General features: G+C 37.5%; 1 protein-coding gene across 3 annotated transcripts in view; it reads left to right on the top strand.

Annotated features, from left to right (window-relative positions):
* The window catches only part of UVRAG (UV radiation resistance associated), an 81,145-nt gene that overhangs the window by 42,849 nt on the left and 22,009 nt on the right, over positions 1-16,287 (top strand). For all 3 annotated transcript variants that reach the window (XM_085590150.1, XM_021532428.3, XM_085590104.1), the window contains exon 13: positions 12,892-12,970. In XM_085590150.1, coding sequence (XP_085446276.1) covers positions 12,892-12,970 — 79 coding nt within the window. The remainder of the gene's footprint in view (positions 1-12,891; positions 12,971-16,287) is intronic.

Here is a 16,287-nt window from a genome sequence, read left to right as displayed (position 1 = left end):
ATGACTTTTTGATTTACCATGTTAAGTCAAGAATCAGATTTTTACAAAATTTCTTATTGACTCACTTCTTCAGTGGTCCCTTTCAGCATCTCCAGAGTGCATGCAATGTATAGGAAGAAAGAATTCTCAGAAGTTCTGGAGTCTGAAAGATTTCATAGCAATGAGTGCAGTTCAAGTCAGTTTGCAGAGGACACCATGTTTGGCAGGAGTGTTGACCTGCTGGAGGGGACAGGAAAACTCTGCTGAAGGATCTGGGCGGGCTATGTTGAGTGGTTGGATTTGGGATGTTCTTAAAGATCTAAGAACCTTAATGATTCTGTGATTCTATGGATATGTAACTCCCAAATTAAAGCTACTTAGACAGCAGTATGTTCCTCTGTCCAGTGATGAACAAGTTTGCTTACAGAATAAATCACCTACATTCTTTGGCAGTGTTCTGGTGGAACTGAAACCCAACACTTCATCACATGCTCAACAACAGAGTGAGAATGCTAAGATGAAACTATTTCTGATATGTTCTGAGACTGTCTCTCAAGCCCTGTATTTAAGGTTTGTGTAGTCTGCTCCCAGATTTTTAATAAAGAATGACCCCCAGCTTAGGGCAAAATAAAGATTGTTGTGGCTGGAATAAGACATACATTGTAACATTCCCTGTGTTGGTGTTGCTGCTCATGTCATAGTATTTTTGAGTATAAACAGCTTGGAAATATATATATTCCTCTAAGAGGAGAAATAAGGGTTATTAAGTTTAATCATCTTTCTGGTGTGCTTTGTATATCTCAACAAGTGAAATGCACATTCAGGTGAATTATTTATGTTGAATTTTTGAGCTTTCACTCCCACTATGTCTCTCAAAGATTTTCGAGAGCTATTACTTCCGTGCTAGGTAAAACTTGGTGTTGCAATTGAGCCAGGAATGGGAACAAAAGGACTCCAGTCTTCAGGAGGTGAGAAGATCTTTAATAGAAAATCACACGTCTTTTATAACCCGACTCGCTAAGTTAAGACTTGATTGGTCTTAGAGTAACTTCTCACACTCTTGGTGAACTTAGTGGTGCACTCTGGAAAATTATATTTATAAACAACATGTGCCGAAAGAGAGATAATAATTGTCTTAATTCTTTCTCTGAGCTTTCTCACAGCTTCCCAGGAAAATCCTCAGAGAACTATGTCTCTGTTCAGAGGATATGTGATTATTGCAACTTGGAACTGGAAACTCTTTCAAGAAATAGTTCTACTAACATTATTTCTCTGTATTAATAGTACAGAGAAATCAAATAATACACACAATCTCATGGATGCTACACCTTCTTCCCAACAAAATGTGTTAAGGGAGGACTAGTAGGAGCAATAGGAAGAAAGTTGCTACCTCAGTGTTATAGTTCAGGTTGCAGAAAAAATGAAGGTGTAGAAAATGGTGTCAATGCCTAAAAAGGTTTTATATTTAAAAGGTAGCAGGGTAGCAAGAACATCGGCATTTGCAAGCATAGCTGCTGTAGCATTTAAAGACATTGCAGAGTTGTCTGATCTCCAAGATGGGCTTTTTTTTTTTTGTCATATGTTTAAATATTGAACTTGTTGGTACTCAGTGTTATAAAGGCCAAAAAAATGTATAAAATTTAAAGATAAACAAATAGGACCCAGACAGTAATGGAAGAAATCTGATCTAGTCTGGTGCATTTTTTACAGGAATATTTGACATTAGTTGATCTGAGATAACAGTAAATAACTGTAAAGGTTTGCTTGGCATTTTGTAATATAGAGAAAGTCTATTTTTTTTCTTTCACTGTGCATGGCAAACACAGACAGCAAAGGCCAGAGGATTCAAACAGCTACCATGCAAGTCTTGGACGTGTACATAGAGGCATCTGACATCTTTGCAGTTGTTTTATGACTTTGATGTACCTCAGGAACCAAAAGATATATGAAGTGGTGTAAGGGGGAGTGAAATTAAGGATGCTGTCATGGGTTACTTGTCCTGTCTAAATACCTTTTGTTATCATTAAATTAGGAAACATCTATCCATTGTCATACTGGGCTCTCATAGAAAACAGAATCAAAATACAGCTAAATAATAATATAGCTAAAAGGGATAGATTTGTTCATGAAGTAATTTCCTGGAAACTATTTTTATGAGTTGGAGTTACACCTCAAATTTGTCTTTTTATGCAACTCAGCTTGGTCATTATTGAAAACCTCAAGCGTGCCAGAAGATTGCAGTGATTAGTCAGTTTTTGTCTTGATATTTGATTTCTCTAGGTGCTGATACTTTGAAGGCCAGTTTGAATTCATTGCTGTAGCCTTGTGGGAAAGGCAAATGTATAAATAAAACAGGTCACTCTCCACTGGGATAGTGCAGACTTGTTGCAACTGAAGAGTGCATAAAACATGAATCAGAGGTGCCCTTCTTGGGTCTTCAGAGTGGTTCTGGATTCCTTAAGGATGCAAAGCATTGACTAAGTTTATCTTAGTTGATGTACAAGGTCTTCAGCACCTTTACATGTGGGAATGTTGATGCATCTCCACAGTTTGTTGACTGAACTTCGGACTCAAACCCTAGCAGACTGGATTAGTCCAGTTTGGGGGGCTTTTCATTAGTTTAGGTAACCAAATTTCAGAGTAAGTAAATCAGACAAGACATATTTTGGATCTGCACATACTCAAGCAATTATTTTGGTGTACTGGTGTTGTATTTTAGACCTACTCATTTGCACTGCTCAGAAAAACTGGTATGTTGTGTGTGGTTCATGCAGTGTTAAGTCATGGAAAGTGAGTTACTGACAGTGGAAGTTCTGATGTAAAAAATTTATTTTCAGAATAAAATATATATAAGAATAAAGCAAACATATGGGATACCTTGCCAGTTCTGCATCAAAAATGATTCCAAATTATATTTCTTGATGTATTATCTTTAATTGCTTTGAAGTGTGGCAAGCTGGATTTGCAAATAAGTGGAGATAAGTGTTGCTGAACTGGCCTATGGATAATTTTGGAGCGTTTGTGATCCACTTGTTGAATGAGCATAATCTGCAAGTGATCCTCCTTATTGTGGCCTTACTCCAATTTGGAAGAATGAGAAAATAAGGATTTCAGCTGCAGTACACTTAGTACAACACCACTAAAGTTGTTACTGCTCTGTGCCTGGTAACAGATAAGTCACTTGCAAACAAAGTAGTCTGAAAAATCAACTCAAGCATGTGAAGAATAATTTTTCACTGACATTAAGATTTTCCAACTCAATTGACACGTCTTTAGTCATATTTGGTACTTCTGCTGAGGTAATGAAATGGCAGCTTTGGGAAGAAATCTTGGCAAACTTAGATGGAGAGAGATGGTTGCTTGAGAAATCTAATAGCTATCAAAGAAAAGTTGATTCTTTGGGCAGATTGAGTGTGTGTTCAGGGTTCAACAGTATTGCTCAAATAATGCTTTTTGCCATGAACTTATCTTGAACTGTATTTTTGCATTCTACAGTTCTTGAGGATATTTAGCTAGAATCCTGACAGATGTGATTCTTGATTAGCAAAACAATACTTTTTCCTTCATTGAGTCAGCAGATATTGCTGTGTATAGATAAATAATTTGTCAGGTGTTGTTTAATGAATTTAGATAATGTGTTTCTGGGAACTGGAAGTTTTAACATGCTCCTGACCTGTCTGAGAAACCAGATTTTGTTTACTGCAGTATATGAGACCACTGACCCCAGATATCTGAGACCAGCTGAGAAATGTTACTATGAAGACGTACTAATCTTAATTTACTCCCACTGGAACACTATACCCCTGTTGAGATTTTTTTTGTTCCAAAACATGACTTCATTTTTTAAAAATAAGCAGGGACTTGACCAGTATAAAGTGTCTTCTAGATAAAAATGATTTTTCAGTGGCAGTGAGATTTAATGTTCTGATAGTGAGGTTGTCTGCTCTGTCCTTATGAAGAGTCCATGTGTTGTGACATCCGTGGCTTCTATGGTACAAGCCTTGAATCCAAGCTGAAATATGTCATGAAAATGCCCAGTTTACTAAAAGCCATCAGTGTCACTGGCTCCGTAGATTCTTTGCTGTGATTTTGAGGCGTTTTTATTATTTGCTGAAGCCATAGAATGATACCCTCTTGCACAAAGTGGTGACTGTCCTGTCAGGAGCTACCTGACTTTTGTAATCTGGATTTTTGCTTGTATTTTCTTTCTGCAATCTATACATACTGAAGCTATCGTGCATTCACCAAGAGCAAGGTCACAGCAAGTTACACTAATCACACAAAGATGCTTCTACTTTTGATTATCATAAACTGAACTGATTTATCAGAAAAGCATTTTGAAAATACATTTCATAAAGTTAAACTAATGTTTTATTTCCTCAGTAAACAAATTATTTATTTATTGTATAAAGCTTGAATGGGGATATGCTTTTCCCCCATGGCAGTCTGCATTTTTGTCATCAAATTTGTTTTGCAAGTGTAGCTTTTTCTTTTTAAGTAGGAACTCAAAACCATATAGTAATCCAGTCTGAATTTGCTTGTGATTTGTAACTCATATTTATGTCTTAATCTGTAATTACAAGCAAACTGCATGCTTGTAGTCCTGTCTTCTGTTTTTTCATTTAATTTTGGGTCTTCTGCAGGAGTTCTATGCAGTCTCTGCTCTGAAGCTGATAGAGCTGTGAGAAGGAAACAGGTTTTAAAGGTTTGTAGCCAAAGCTTCTTGTGTCTTGATCTTCAGGTGGAGTGTTAAGATGTTAGGAATGCTGGATATGTTGGTGCTTGTGGCTCTTGAGCAGTTTGTTTGTCCTAGTATTTGACTTGAAGTGTCCTGAGAAATTGTTATTTCAAGTGAGCTGTCTGGTGGTCCTTCTAACTTAAAAGACTTTCGGGATTTAATTTCTTCTGGTTCAGAGAAGCCCCAGGACTTTTAAACAACACAAGCTTTCTCCTGTGAATATGACATTCCATTACAGTGAGCCAACAAGATGTAGTTAGGTTGGAGGGCAAACACTAGTTCTTTTCTCCCCTGCCCCCCTTGCAGACTGCAGAATGAGGTGAAGCTGAAATAACTCAAACTTCAGTAAATATTTAAATCTTTACTTTTACACTCCTCATACTTCAGACATATCAAACAAGAACTTGTGTTTTTTTCAGGCCATTACCTTACCTGTACTGAGCTATTTGGTCCTATCCTTTTGTAGAATGTCCTATCCATGGTCTAAAGCCTTAAAATTCATTTTTTTCTTAACTGACCCATTTTTAGTAGTGTTGTGTGAGACACAATTGTTCTGCCAGATCTGTTAGATGACTCTGCTATGACACCAGTGACTTACTGGTGTCATCAGTTCTTTATCTATGGTAATGAATAACTGGGTTTCAGCTGCATTCTGCCAAGTCTGTGCTGCAGCCACCTCTCTGCAGTCATTCTGGTTACTGTCCTTGAAAATGAGAAATGAAAGAAAAAGCCAGGTTGAGTTTGTTTTCTGATAAATTTGACACAATTGGGCAGGAAGTATTGGGCAGCAAGATAGTGTAAATATGGTCATGTGAAAATATAATACTGTCAGCTTCATTTATCTTTGGATTAAGATTCCAGTCTCCACTTAACTACTTGGTAATGTCTTGATGTCAAAATGGACAACAGTTGTGATTGGTGTTGTCACGATTTGGAATTGTGACCAGCACTGTTTAACTTCTAAGTTAACTTCTAAGTCATTGGCATGGACAGTGAGATGGAGTTTGCCAATGACACTGAGCTGTGTGGTACTAGAGGGAAGGGATGGCAGAGGAACCTGGACAGGCTGAAGAGTTGGGCCTGTGCCAGCCTCATGAAGTTCAGCCAGGCCAAATGCAAGGTGCTGCTTTGGGATCATAGTAATCCCAAGCACAACTTCAGGCTGGGTAGAGAATGGATTAAGAGCAGCTCTGAGAAGGACAATTGGGAAAATGTCTCTATGAGAAGCTCGACCTACCCTGGTGTGCTGGGCTGATCCCATGGCATGGGCAGCAGTGAAGGGGGAAATTCTGCTCCTCTGTCCTGCTCTGGTGAGACCCCACCTGCAGTTGCCTCCAGCTCTGGGGTTTAACATCAGAAGGATGTGGAGCTGCTGGAGTGAATCCAGAGGAGGCCACAGAGGTGCTCCAAGGGCTGGAGCCCCTCTGCTCTGAGGCAGCCTCAAAAACACAAGGCTCCAAGGAGACCTGAGACCTCTTTCCAGTGCAAAAAGGGGATCCAAGAGACCTACAGAGGCATTTAGGCAAGGGCCTGGAGAGATGGGACAAGAGAGGATGGCTTCCCACTGCCAGATGGCAGGGTTAGATGGAATATTGGGAAGAAATTCTTCCCTGTGAGGGTGGGGAGACCCTGGCAGAAGTTGCCCAGAGAAGCTGTGGCTGCCTCATCCCTGGAAATGTGCAGAGGCAGGTAGGACAGGGCTTGGAGAAACCTGGTCTAGTGGGAGGTGTCCCTGCCCATAGTAGGAGGTTGGAACAAGATGGGTTTTCAGGCCCCTTCCAACACAAACCATTTTGTGATAATTAAGTGTTGTTAAAACATAAGTGTCCTAATTTAGCTTATAAAGCTGCAAATATTACTAGTCCTTAAAGTCCTGAATCACTTGGAAAGTTTATGCTATGTAACATGATACCAAACTAGATTTTGAATTTTACTTAGAATTGCCAAATGAGATGTAATATGATATTTAAATTGTGCCAGACTTCAGCCTGTGCAAGACAGTTGGATGTGATGTGTAAAAAACATTATTTTACTGACTTCTTCCCTTAAGAGCTTTCTGAAGTACAGATTAAACTTGGAGACTTTAATATAATTTGGGTTATGGCAGAGGTCTGAACTGAAGAGAGAATAAAAGATCTAAAACATATGGTGTATTACCAAAGTAGAAGCAGGTGAAAGCAGTTAAAAATGAAGCAATTTCATAAGCTTTAAAAATAGTTTGTGTTAAAGGCAGGTGGTTATAGACAATAGAAGTGGGCTATCAGTATATTGGTACATATGTGATATTTCTGGATGCAGAATTCATAAATCACAAAATACAACAGTAAATGTATTTGGACATGAATTCATAAGGGATGCTTGAGGTCTAAAATAAATGTATGGAATAAGGATTCTTTCAACTTTTCCTAACATTTGCCATCTGCCTGAGCCAGGAATCCTGTAGTGATTTAGTCGAGTGTTCATCAAGCACCATAGTGACTATTAAAAATGGCTAAAGATGAGCTAAAGATATGAAATTATGAGATCATGAATACTTGTTGAGGGTCAGCTGGAAAAAGTAGGACAATTAAGAGTTTTTAGTGGTTAGAGTAGAACACTTAGCACAATTTATTTTGAGTTTTATTTTGTAAGAATGGTCTAATGCTTAAAACACCACAAGTAGTCTAATCATTGCTGTAGCTTTGAAACAGGCCTCTGGTTTTCCAGAATCAATATGGGCAACTTTAAAAGATTTCTTTTTATGTAGTTAGTTTTTTAAATACATCAGTTTAGTGAGTTGTTTTGGTGGAAGATACTGTATTAGGAAATTGTTGCCTATGCTCTTACCAAAGCCAGGGGTTTTAAAAGTCAGTAAGAGAAGGGTTGCAACCCTTTATTTTCTTGAGAAGTCAATAATATTCCTTATAAGGAAAAAAAAACCCACCAGAATATATTATGGATATGAATTGCAGGCATCACACCTCAAACTGTAAATATGAAAATGAAAAATCCTTGCAAGAGGCTTTTTCTCTATCTGCGCCTGAAATTTCTTGGTTTTACTTTCAGCAGCACATGGGCACAGTCCTCTTCGTTACATCTTGAATCATGAAAAAGACTTAATTTAACAATGGAAGGTGACTTAAACAATCTTCCTACCCCTAGAAAGGATGAAATTTAGAGGAAATTGTTATTATAGCTGAGTGTACAGGGTGGTTTGAACTTGCCTTAGAGGTGATACATTAGGCTTCTTAGTGTTTGTAGCTTTATGATTGCAGGATGATCTCCTTGCATCTGGATGAATCGCAACACAGGGCAGTGGCTTGTGGCCTCATGGGGTGGGCTGCAGCCTCTGGATCAGATTCCTGCAGGGATCCTGTAATTACAGAGCCGACTTCTAGCAGAAATGCCTTTAGGCCCCTAGACAAGCACAACTAGCAAAAGTGTTCATCTGAAATCGTGTCTGCTGCTCCTGTATTGCCACCAGAACACAAATGTGTTTAGACATACTCAGGAATCCTCCTTGAACTGAAAGTTGTAATTTGCCTTGGTTTGACACAGATTTTTGTTCAGCTGTTTGCATGTGCATGAGTCAGCTGGAGTGAAAATGCTGACAACCAGCCACCCTTGGTTTTCCATATTGACTGGAAACAGATATACTGAGTTTCTCTTTCTTAATAGAAAGACTTTTAAACCAGAGTGGATGATTTAGTGTCCTGTCTAGTCATTGTAACATTGATGTGATTTCCTCTAATGAGATTATACTTTGCTTTTAAGTTTCTTAGAGTTACATGTGTTTCTTATGTCTACAGAACATTCTACTTGATTGAATACCATGGTAGAATAAAGTTTAATTTGACTAAGCAAAGTAACAGCTCCCTGAGAGTCCTGTTGATGATGTAGTTGGGTACCGTTAAAACTTGATACTTATCAGAATTTTGTTTTTTTATGCAAATATTCAAACTAGCTATTTAAAAACTTAGCATTTGTGAAGTGTTGTGAGGTCCTTGAACTCAAAACTTAATTCTATTGCTGATGGTAGTGTGCTGGTTTTGTAGTTTCAGTGTGGATTGCAAGTAGACTTTAAGCCCTGTTTTTAAATAAAAAGTCTGACTTGATGTTACACCATCAGGGTAACTGTGAACCAAACACATAACCTCTGCCTTGCTTTTTCTTTTTCACAACTATTGAGCCTTGACCTGTTCACACTTGTTTCCTTACTCACTGCATATCAGCAGATCCTCTGTAGGTTTAAATATTGGAATATTAGGTGACTTTGATAGAAAAACAAGTTTTAAGCTGAAGAGTTCTTTATCCAGTAGCTGATGTCTTCTTAGGAAGTGTGGCAGGAATTAACAGGGAATGGATCAAAATAAAGCGGTGGATACCAACTTGCTGAAATTAAGATTGCAGGTGTCGAGGAGGGGCTTATTCTTGGGAGCCCTTCAAGCAGGAGAGGTAGGAGGGAAGTTAAGTGGGTGAGGGTGAGAGAGGTAAGGTTAGGGCATATGAATTGTCATCACTATTTTAAGGTCAGCTAAAATTAAGTTGTTCAGAGATGATTAAAAGTGTCTTTTACCTGCTTCTATTATTTTGGGTTTATTTTATTTAAATTTTTTTTTGTCATCTGTGAGAAATGACAACCAAAACCACTTCTTGTGGGGTTGGGAATGCTTGGGTCTTGAACATAATAGTGTTGGTTCACCAGGGGAGAAACTGTTCAGTCATTGTGGCATCATCATAGACAAACACAGGTTTTGTCCAAAGCGATATACCATGGAAGGGGATATGAGCTGTGTGCATAAAAATGTCCTGCATGTGTCTTGTGGTTAATTATAGATATGCATTATGTTGCAGCTGGGTAACACTGATAATCTGACTTGTATCCCAGTGAGCCCTATAACAGAACATGACTCAAAAAAAATTAGTAAAAACTTAGAGTTTGTCACAGTTCTGTAGGATTAAATAAGCAAAACATGAGACTTCCAAAACAAATGTAAACTTTTAAGATTAAGAATCTTCCTTATGTTATCTTAGATCTTCAAATCACGTTTTGACCATCTGGTTCAAATCAATCTGGTGTGCAGTTTGGATCACTCTTATCCAGAGTTCTCCACCTTCTGAATTCTGAGTGGGACTTGTTTAATTTCAGCATTTTTGACACAATTCTCTTAGATCTTAAAGCCACCTTTACACATGCCTGCTGGCTGAATATTCCCTTAATCACTCCTAGTTCTTGTTGCTTTTCTCCAGTACAGGCTCCTACCTTTGCTGACATGTCTTGAAAGCAGTGGGAATATCAGATACAGAAACAGCTCCAAATGGGGCAAACCTGTTACAAGTTACCAAACATGGTGGATTTTTCCTTGTACCAAGTTAATTTTCTCTAAACCAGGATCTTCTTCACAAGTCACTATTAAAACTACTATAGCTGAATTGCCTGTCTCTTTATATACAGAAATAGATTATCTTCTGTAAACTCAGGGTGTGTTAGAACTGTATTTTAAGAAGTCTACATGCTATTGAAATGTCATATTCCATAGCTGTATGTAAATGACAACATATTTTTATAAAGGCACGTGTTTACCCTCACTGAGCAGAAGCTGTTTTGTTCACATGGCAGATGCATGGTTTCCTGGAGTGTGTTAGTATGATTCTGAGGAGAACCAGAGCTCAACTTCTGAGCTCTGTTCTGGGCTGAGAAGAACTTTCCAACACTTGATAACTTCTCTCAGATAATATTTTCTGTTGATTATAAAAAGGGTACCTGTAGCTTGTGTTTTTTTAGTCTTTCCACCAAACATATCACACTCCTTCAAATTTTTTCTTAGAATAAGTATCTGTGTTTTGCTTTAAAGGAGCTTAGTGATTTTTTCCCTAAATATATCAGCAAGAATGGAAAGAAGGAAGGTGCATTTTAGAGTAGAATAGGTAAGTGGATGCCATTTTGAATTTTAATTATACATTTTGTGATTATAAAACCACTAAAATAGTGATTTTCAAAAGTATTTAATATAACTAAATCCTTACACAGCAGACTCAGCTTTTTGCAGCATGCCAAAAGGAGAGATTAAGCTTACAGTCAATGCTTTTCTGTGGAGTGGGCAAGAAGAATTTCACACAGGGAGGCAGCAGTGCAAGTTAAGTTCACTTATACTCACTGAAGCACTATATAAAAGGTTTGGGTTCCTCTCCCTTGAGTTTATTGCTTGTGATGAAGCTTAATGGGCAAGAAAGATAAAACACCAAGAGAGAGGCTTATAACCTAGTAATATTTTTCTCTTGAGTCATAAATGTGTATATGCAGAGATATGCACTGGCAGTTTTCAAGATTTTCATTTAAGTGAATTTGTTGTGAAAGGTGACCTGAGGAAGTACATGATCTAAAGCCTTTCAAGATTAATTAGTAGAAGTTAGATGATAGAAATACGAATATTGGCAAAGAAGCAGGATCAACCATGATAAGCAGAAAAGCCTGATTTTCCCTTTTAAAGGAATCTCTATGTAGGAGATGTCAGTGAGCACCATGAGCCACTTTTTACCCTCTTTCTATACTGCATGGATCAAAGAGCTGTGTGTTTAATAATAGAATTCATGGTTCCTGTTACCAGTGACTTCATGAAATGCTGCCTTTTAGGGAAATGGTGCTTTTATTGTAAAAAAAGTGGTTAGTTTTAGACTATTTGTAAAGTTTTTCTTTAAATCTAACCCTTTCTTTGGGTAGTGTAATTTGACATATTGAAATTAATTCCTCTTACTTTGTATTTTAGACTTAGAATAATGTGTTGCAGAATTTTTGTAGCATTTGGGAAAGTTTCATTTCTTGCATGGGGAACTAGTTCGATTTATAGATCTATTAAGCAAGGTTAGCTAGATATATAGTATTCACAGAGATTTTAATGTTCCTCGGTTTAAAGAGACCTAGCAAGTTTGAAAGTTGCAGAAAACTTGAAGCTGACATCTCAATATTGGATGTGATGTGACCAATATTTGATGACTTGTTAACCTTTAGCTTTAATGATACTATATAATTATTAAAATTACAAATGTACTCTACTATGGGGCAGATGGGTGATAAAATTCACTTTGCCTAATCACCTCTCCAGAATGTGTGTTGTTTCTAGTAGATATTGATCTCCTGTATTTGTTATCTTATATTTGAGAGAGACCTTAGTTTCTGCTGTAGGGTGGGGCTTGTGTGGGTAATTCATTCAGCATCTTGATTAGGAACTGTAGGAAATGGTTTGTGAAAAGGCAAAAGCTTGATTCATGCTGTAGCTCCCATAAGAATAAATTCTAGTTTGTGCTAAGATTACTGAATTGACCATGATGATTTCATAACCTCTGGTGCTGAGGAGGAGTCAAGAGACAATCCTTAGAAGTACAGTGTACAGCTGTTAAAGCTGTTTGAGAATAAAACCATATTTTTTAATGCAGAAACTGTCAAAGAGTTTCAGTATTTAAGGGACTAAATGTTTTAGTTCCCTTGTCTCACTCATCAGTGCCATGCTATGTTCTTACAAGCTATTTGCTACATCTTGGTATTTAAAATGCTGAGCAATATTTATTATGTAGGAAAAATAAAGGTCAGTTATAAAATGTTTGCAAGGGCTATAGTGACCTATGATGCTGTGACTCAAGCCTTTGGTGCATGTGTGAAATTTGTTGAAAGGAATCACTTGTATTCTGAATGTTGTTTGGGTAAGTGAGCCTGCAAATTTCTTCTCTGTGTAAAGGCCTTTGTGGTCTGTCAATCACAGGATAATGATCAAAAGAGAACAACTTTTAAAAAATATTTCTGTTTGGAAATGAGCTAGCCATGTGTGACTGGGTGAATGTAGAGGGATAACATGGGATCTGCAATTGTGCTGTGTGCTTCTGAAATTACACTTTGATTGATGAGAGGGATGTTGCAGCCCTAGGAGAATCATAAAGTGTCTTTTAAAAACCTGAAATACTTTAAAAAATGCAATTCTGTAGCTGAGTTTTGGCATCAGTTGTTAAATGCTGATTGACTGGAATTGCAGAGGATTCATAAATACATCCTACGGAGGGGTTCTTGGGAGAAGTCAGCAAAGGAAGCTTTTTAAATTTTTACCTTTTCAGAAAAGGAATCTGGGTCTTTTTGAAGTTTACATAAGCATCTGAATAATTTCACCTTAAATACTTTCCCCCCTTCCCCTTTCTTTTCCCATCAGATTTCCTTTATATGCAAAAGGAGGGGAGAAGCTTCAGTTTGAATATGGAGTTTATCTTCTCAACAAAAATATAGCACAGGTTGGTACACTTGAGATTATTTTTTATTATTATTTATATGTATTCTCTGTTTGGTGCCAATATGATGTGAGTGTGCATGTGCTGTCCTGTGATGCTGTTCTCTGTGATGAAAACCTGTGAACTAAGACAAATATCCTTGAAAACATAATTTTCACTTGTCTTCAGCTTTGTGCTTGAGATTTTCTTCTGTGGTGCTTAGAGAAGGACTTGCCAGATAATAATGGATCTTTTCCTTTTCAAATAGTACATTCTATGAGTCTATAGACTTCACACTATTATGAAAACTAAATAGTCTCAGTTTTTAAATTTTGTCATACTTGGAGATCTATTAGTAATTCTTGCTCATGTGTCTTTAATTTTGCTGTATTATTACTTCAACTAGTATTCTACCCTCATAAAAAACCACAATACATGTAAAATATGAAGTATTGCAAATGTGTGACTTTTTAAAAAAACAAAGTTATCTAATCAGCCTTACTTCTTTGTTTTTAATGTATTTTAAAAAAACATCCTTTACTCTGAAAATTGCAAGAGACTTTGCAGACTTGTATTTGAGATGGCAGTAATACCTGCATGTAATACATTTGGATGGCATTCAGAGAATGTTCAGAAAGCTGGTCTTAAAGAGGCCTGCCTGTTTCAATTTATATCTAGTCCTAGGACAGTGTCAGCTGTTTTTATGCTGTCCCTGGTGATGTTCTGTGAAGAAAAGCCTGTGGTATAAGTACTGCTTAGTTCCAGTGCTTGACTCTCTTGGCCACTAAAGACAGCTAATTTCTGACATTGAGTCCAAACCTGTCTTGCCTTTGTTTATGTATTATAATAATCTGATCCATTTAAATCTCTTCCTCTTTGTAAAGTTTTATGCATTGAAAAAACACTTTTCAACACTTCTCTTGTCTCAGATTCTCCATCTGAATCCACATTTTTTCTTGAAATGCAATGCCCAAAGCTGGGTATAGTGAGCTTTTTGCTTTCAAAACATGGATTAGGAGGGAGAAATGCTTCCCAAGTCTTGTCTTTTTATTTCCAGTTCATTGGGTTCTAATAGGTTTGTATCTTAAAAGCCCAGCAGAGTAAATCTTAGGATTCTGGGCAACCAACAGCCCCAGGTATCTTCTGCACAGCAACACAACAGTCCATTCTGAATGTGTGCAGGTAATTATGTTTGTTGCAGTTCTGGAGACAGGCACACAACTGAACACACTGAGTTCAAGTGACAACAGGCAAGGTTTACTGATGGACACCCCCTTTTGTAGAGGCTTCAAAATTCCCACACTTGAACACCTGAGTGGTCAAGGTCTTAACACCACCCAGCTCACTGGCCAGTGATATGTCTGCTTTCAGGATTGAATGGGGCTGGCTGGGTTCCCCTGTTTTGAGTTCAAATCCAACCTATCATTGTCTTACCCTGGGATTTGTTTACTTCTATTCTTTATCAAACTGGGCCGGTCTGGTAGAGTTGGGGTCTGTTATGGCCAATCTTATCTGTGCAGCTTCAGACCAGCTGCAGCTGTCACAGCAGGTGGTTTGGTTAATTCACATTTTACATGCTGTACCTTGAATGTATTCTTGAAGATGAATTTTCTTGATCTTAATCACGTTTCTGCTTTGGTGGTATAATACTAGAGGTTGAGAACTCAGTCTCAGCTTTATGCTGGCTGCATCTGAACCTATGCCCTATCCAGATTACCTAATTAAAATATTGGATAGAACTGGAGTTCTGTTATTCCAGGTGTAGTTCCATTTTGCCAGCATTTCAGTTGTAGTCATGAACCATTCTTTATTACACCCAAAAAGTACTTTCTCTGTATTCACTTGTACTTCATCAATATCCCATTTCTCTAGCATGCTTGTGAGCAAAAAATGCCAAGAGATTTAAATTCCAAGAGAAATATGACATTTCTGGTTCTAACCTGTTTGAAATTACATTAGTCTTAAAGTTTTATTCTTGAAAAATATGACCTTTTTATGCTTAGTTTCTACTAGTCTTGTTTGTTTTTCCAGTTTTCTCTTCCATCACTTTTTTGCCATTCCTTATCCCAAATTGAAGTAAAGCTTCTGAATCTTTCTGTATTGTTTGTTTTTTAAGCTTGGATTGCATTTACCATTTTCCAGACTTGCCCATGCTTAGTGTGTTTTGGACAATAACCTCTGCAATTACTTAAAGGCTAAAATATCTTAAGACAAAGTTAATTGAATCCTACTAATCTTGGAAATTCACTTAGCCAGGCTGTTAATGTATCTTAGACTGTACCTCCTTGTTGGTGGTATTAGTAATGGCAGCCAGCTGTTCACACTTGACCTCCAGAGGGAAGATTAGTGAGAAAAAGGGATTAGTCTTTCTCTCAAATGCTTTGATAGATCTCTCTCTTCATTACTATCGAATCAGTGCTTTCCTTAATCTCTGCTTACTTGTTCATTCTGTAACTTGTGAGTCACAGTGCTGCTTGCTTTGCCTTTCAGCCCTTCTTCATCTTTACCTTGTTCTGGAGTTTGTCACTCACTTATGTGATACAAGCAAGAAGCTCTGTTATTTTTTTTCATCAAAATGATGAATTCTTCATTGAGCCCAGGATGGTTGTCTTTTCTGTTTGTGTAGTTTGGGTTACTTGACACTTCTGCCTGTAGTATTTTTTTATAGAAATTGTCACCACTTCACTTGTTTTCCTGTTTAATCTCCTTGACTTGTCATCCCTGAGTTGTTACCATTTTTGGACCTACTAAAACCTCTTATTCTCATTTTCTTGTCCTATTTTGAAGGACTCTGGGTGGTTGAACACACGGTCACTCAAGGCAACCCATGCTGCCTTCCAATTCCTTGCAGTTGGTTTCTGAAATCACTGGCATATGTTTAAATTTATAAAAGTAAATGAAGGCTTTAAGTATGTATTAGTATAAAAAGAGTTTCCAGCTCTACTTGGGGTCATTGGTGCTGATGCAAGTTAATCAGTGGCCAGACTTCAAAGTGGTTAGTAGAACACTATGGGTCCCATGTTAATGCTTGAGACTGTATGCTGTTGGATATAAAAACATAATAAAAGTAAATTGGAATTTCTGGGAGTGCTTCTACTACTGATTTAATCATGAAAGTGTTAGGATGTCCACATAAACTGTTGCAGTCACTTTTGTTTTGATGTCCTTGGTCAAATATTGCTGCTTTATATAGTTCTGCCAAGTGGAAATTCCACTGTGAAAGCAGAGCAGGTAGATAGTGTGCAGAAATGCATCACAAAACCTCTGTGCTCTGGGGCTGACTTAAAAACCCAAGATTGTCTGAGTTCTTGTATGTTTCTTGGGATGCTGAAACTGTTGAA

The sequence above is a fragment of the Lonchura striata genome, chromosome 1 (assembly GCF_050655825.1).
Source record: "Lonchura striata isolate lonStrDom1 chromosome 1, ASM5065582v1, whole genome shotgun sequence".
NCBI classification, from domain to species: Eukaryota; Metazoa; Chordata; class Aves; order Passeriformes; family Estrildidae; genus Lonchura; species Lonchura striata.
The sequence above is the reverse complement of the archived record's forward strand: the minus strand, read 5'-3'. Positions and strand labels throughout refer to the sequence as shown.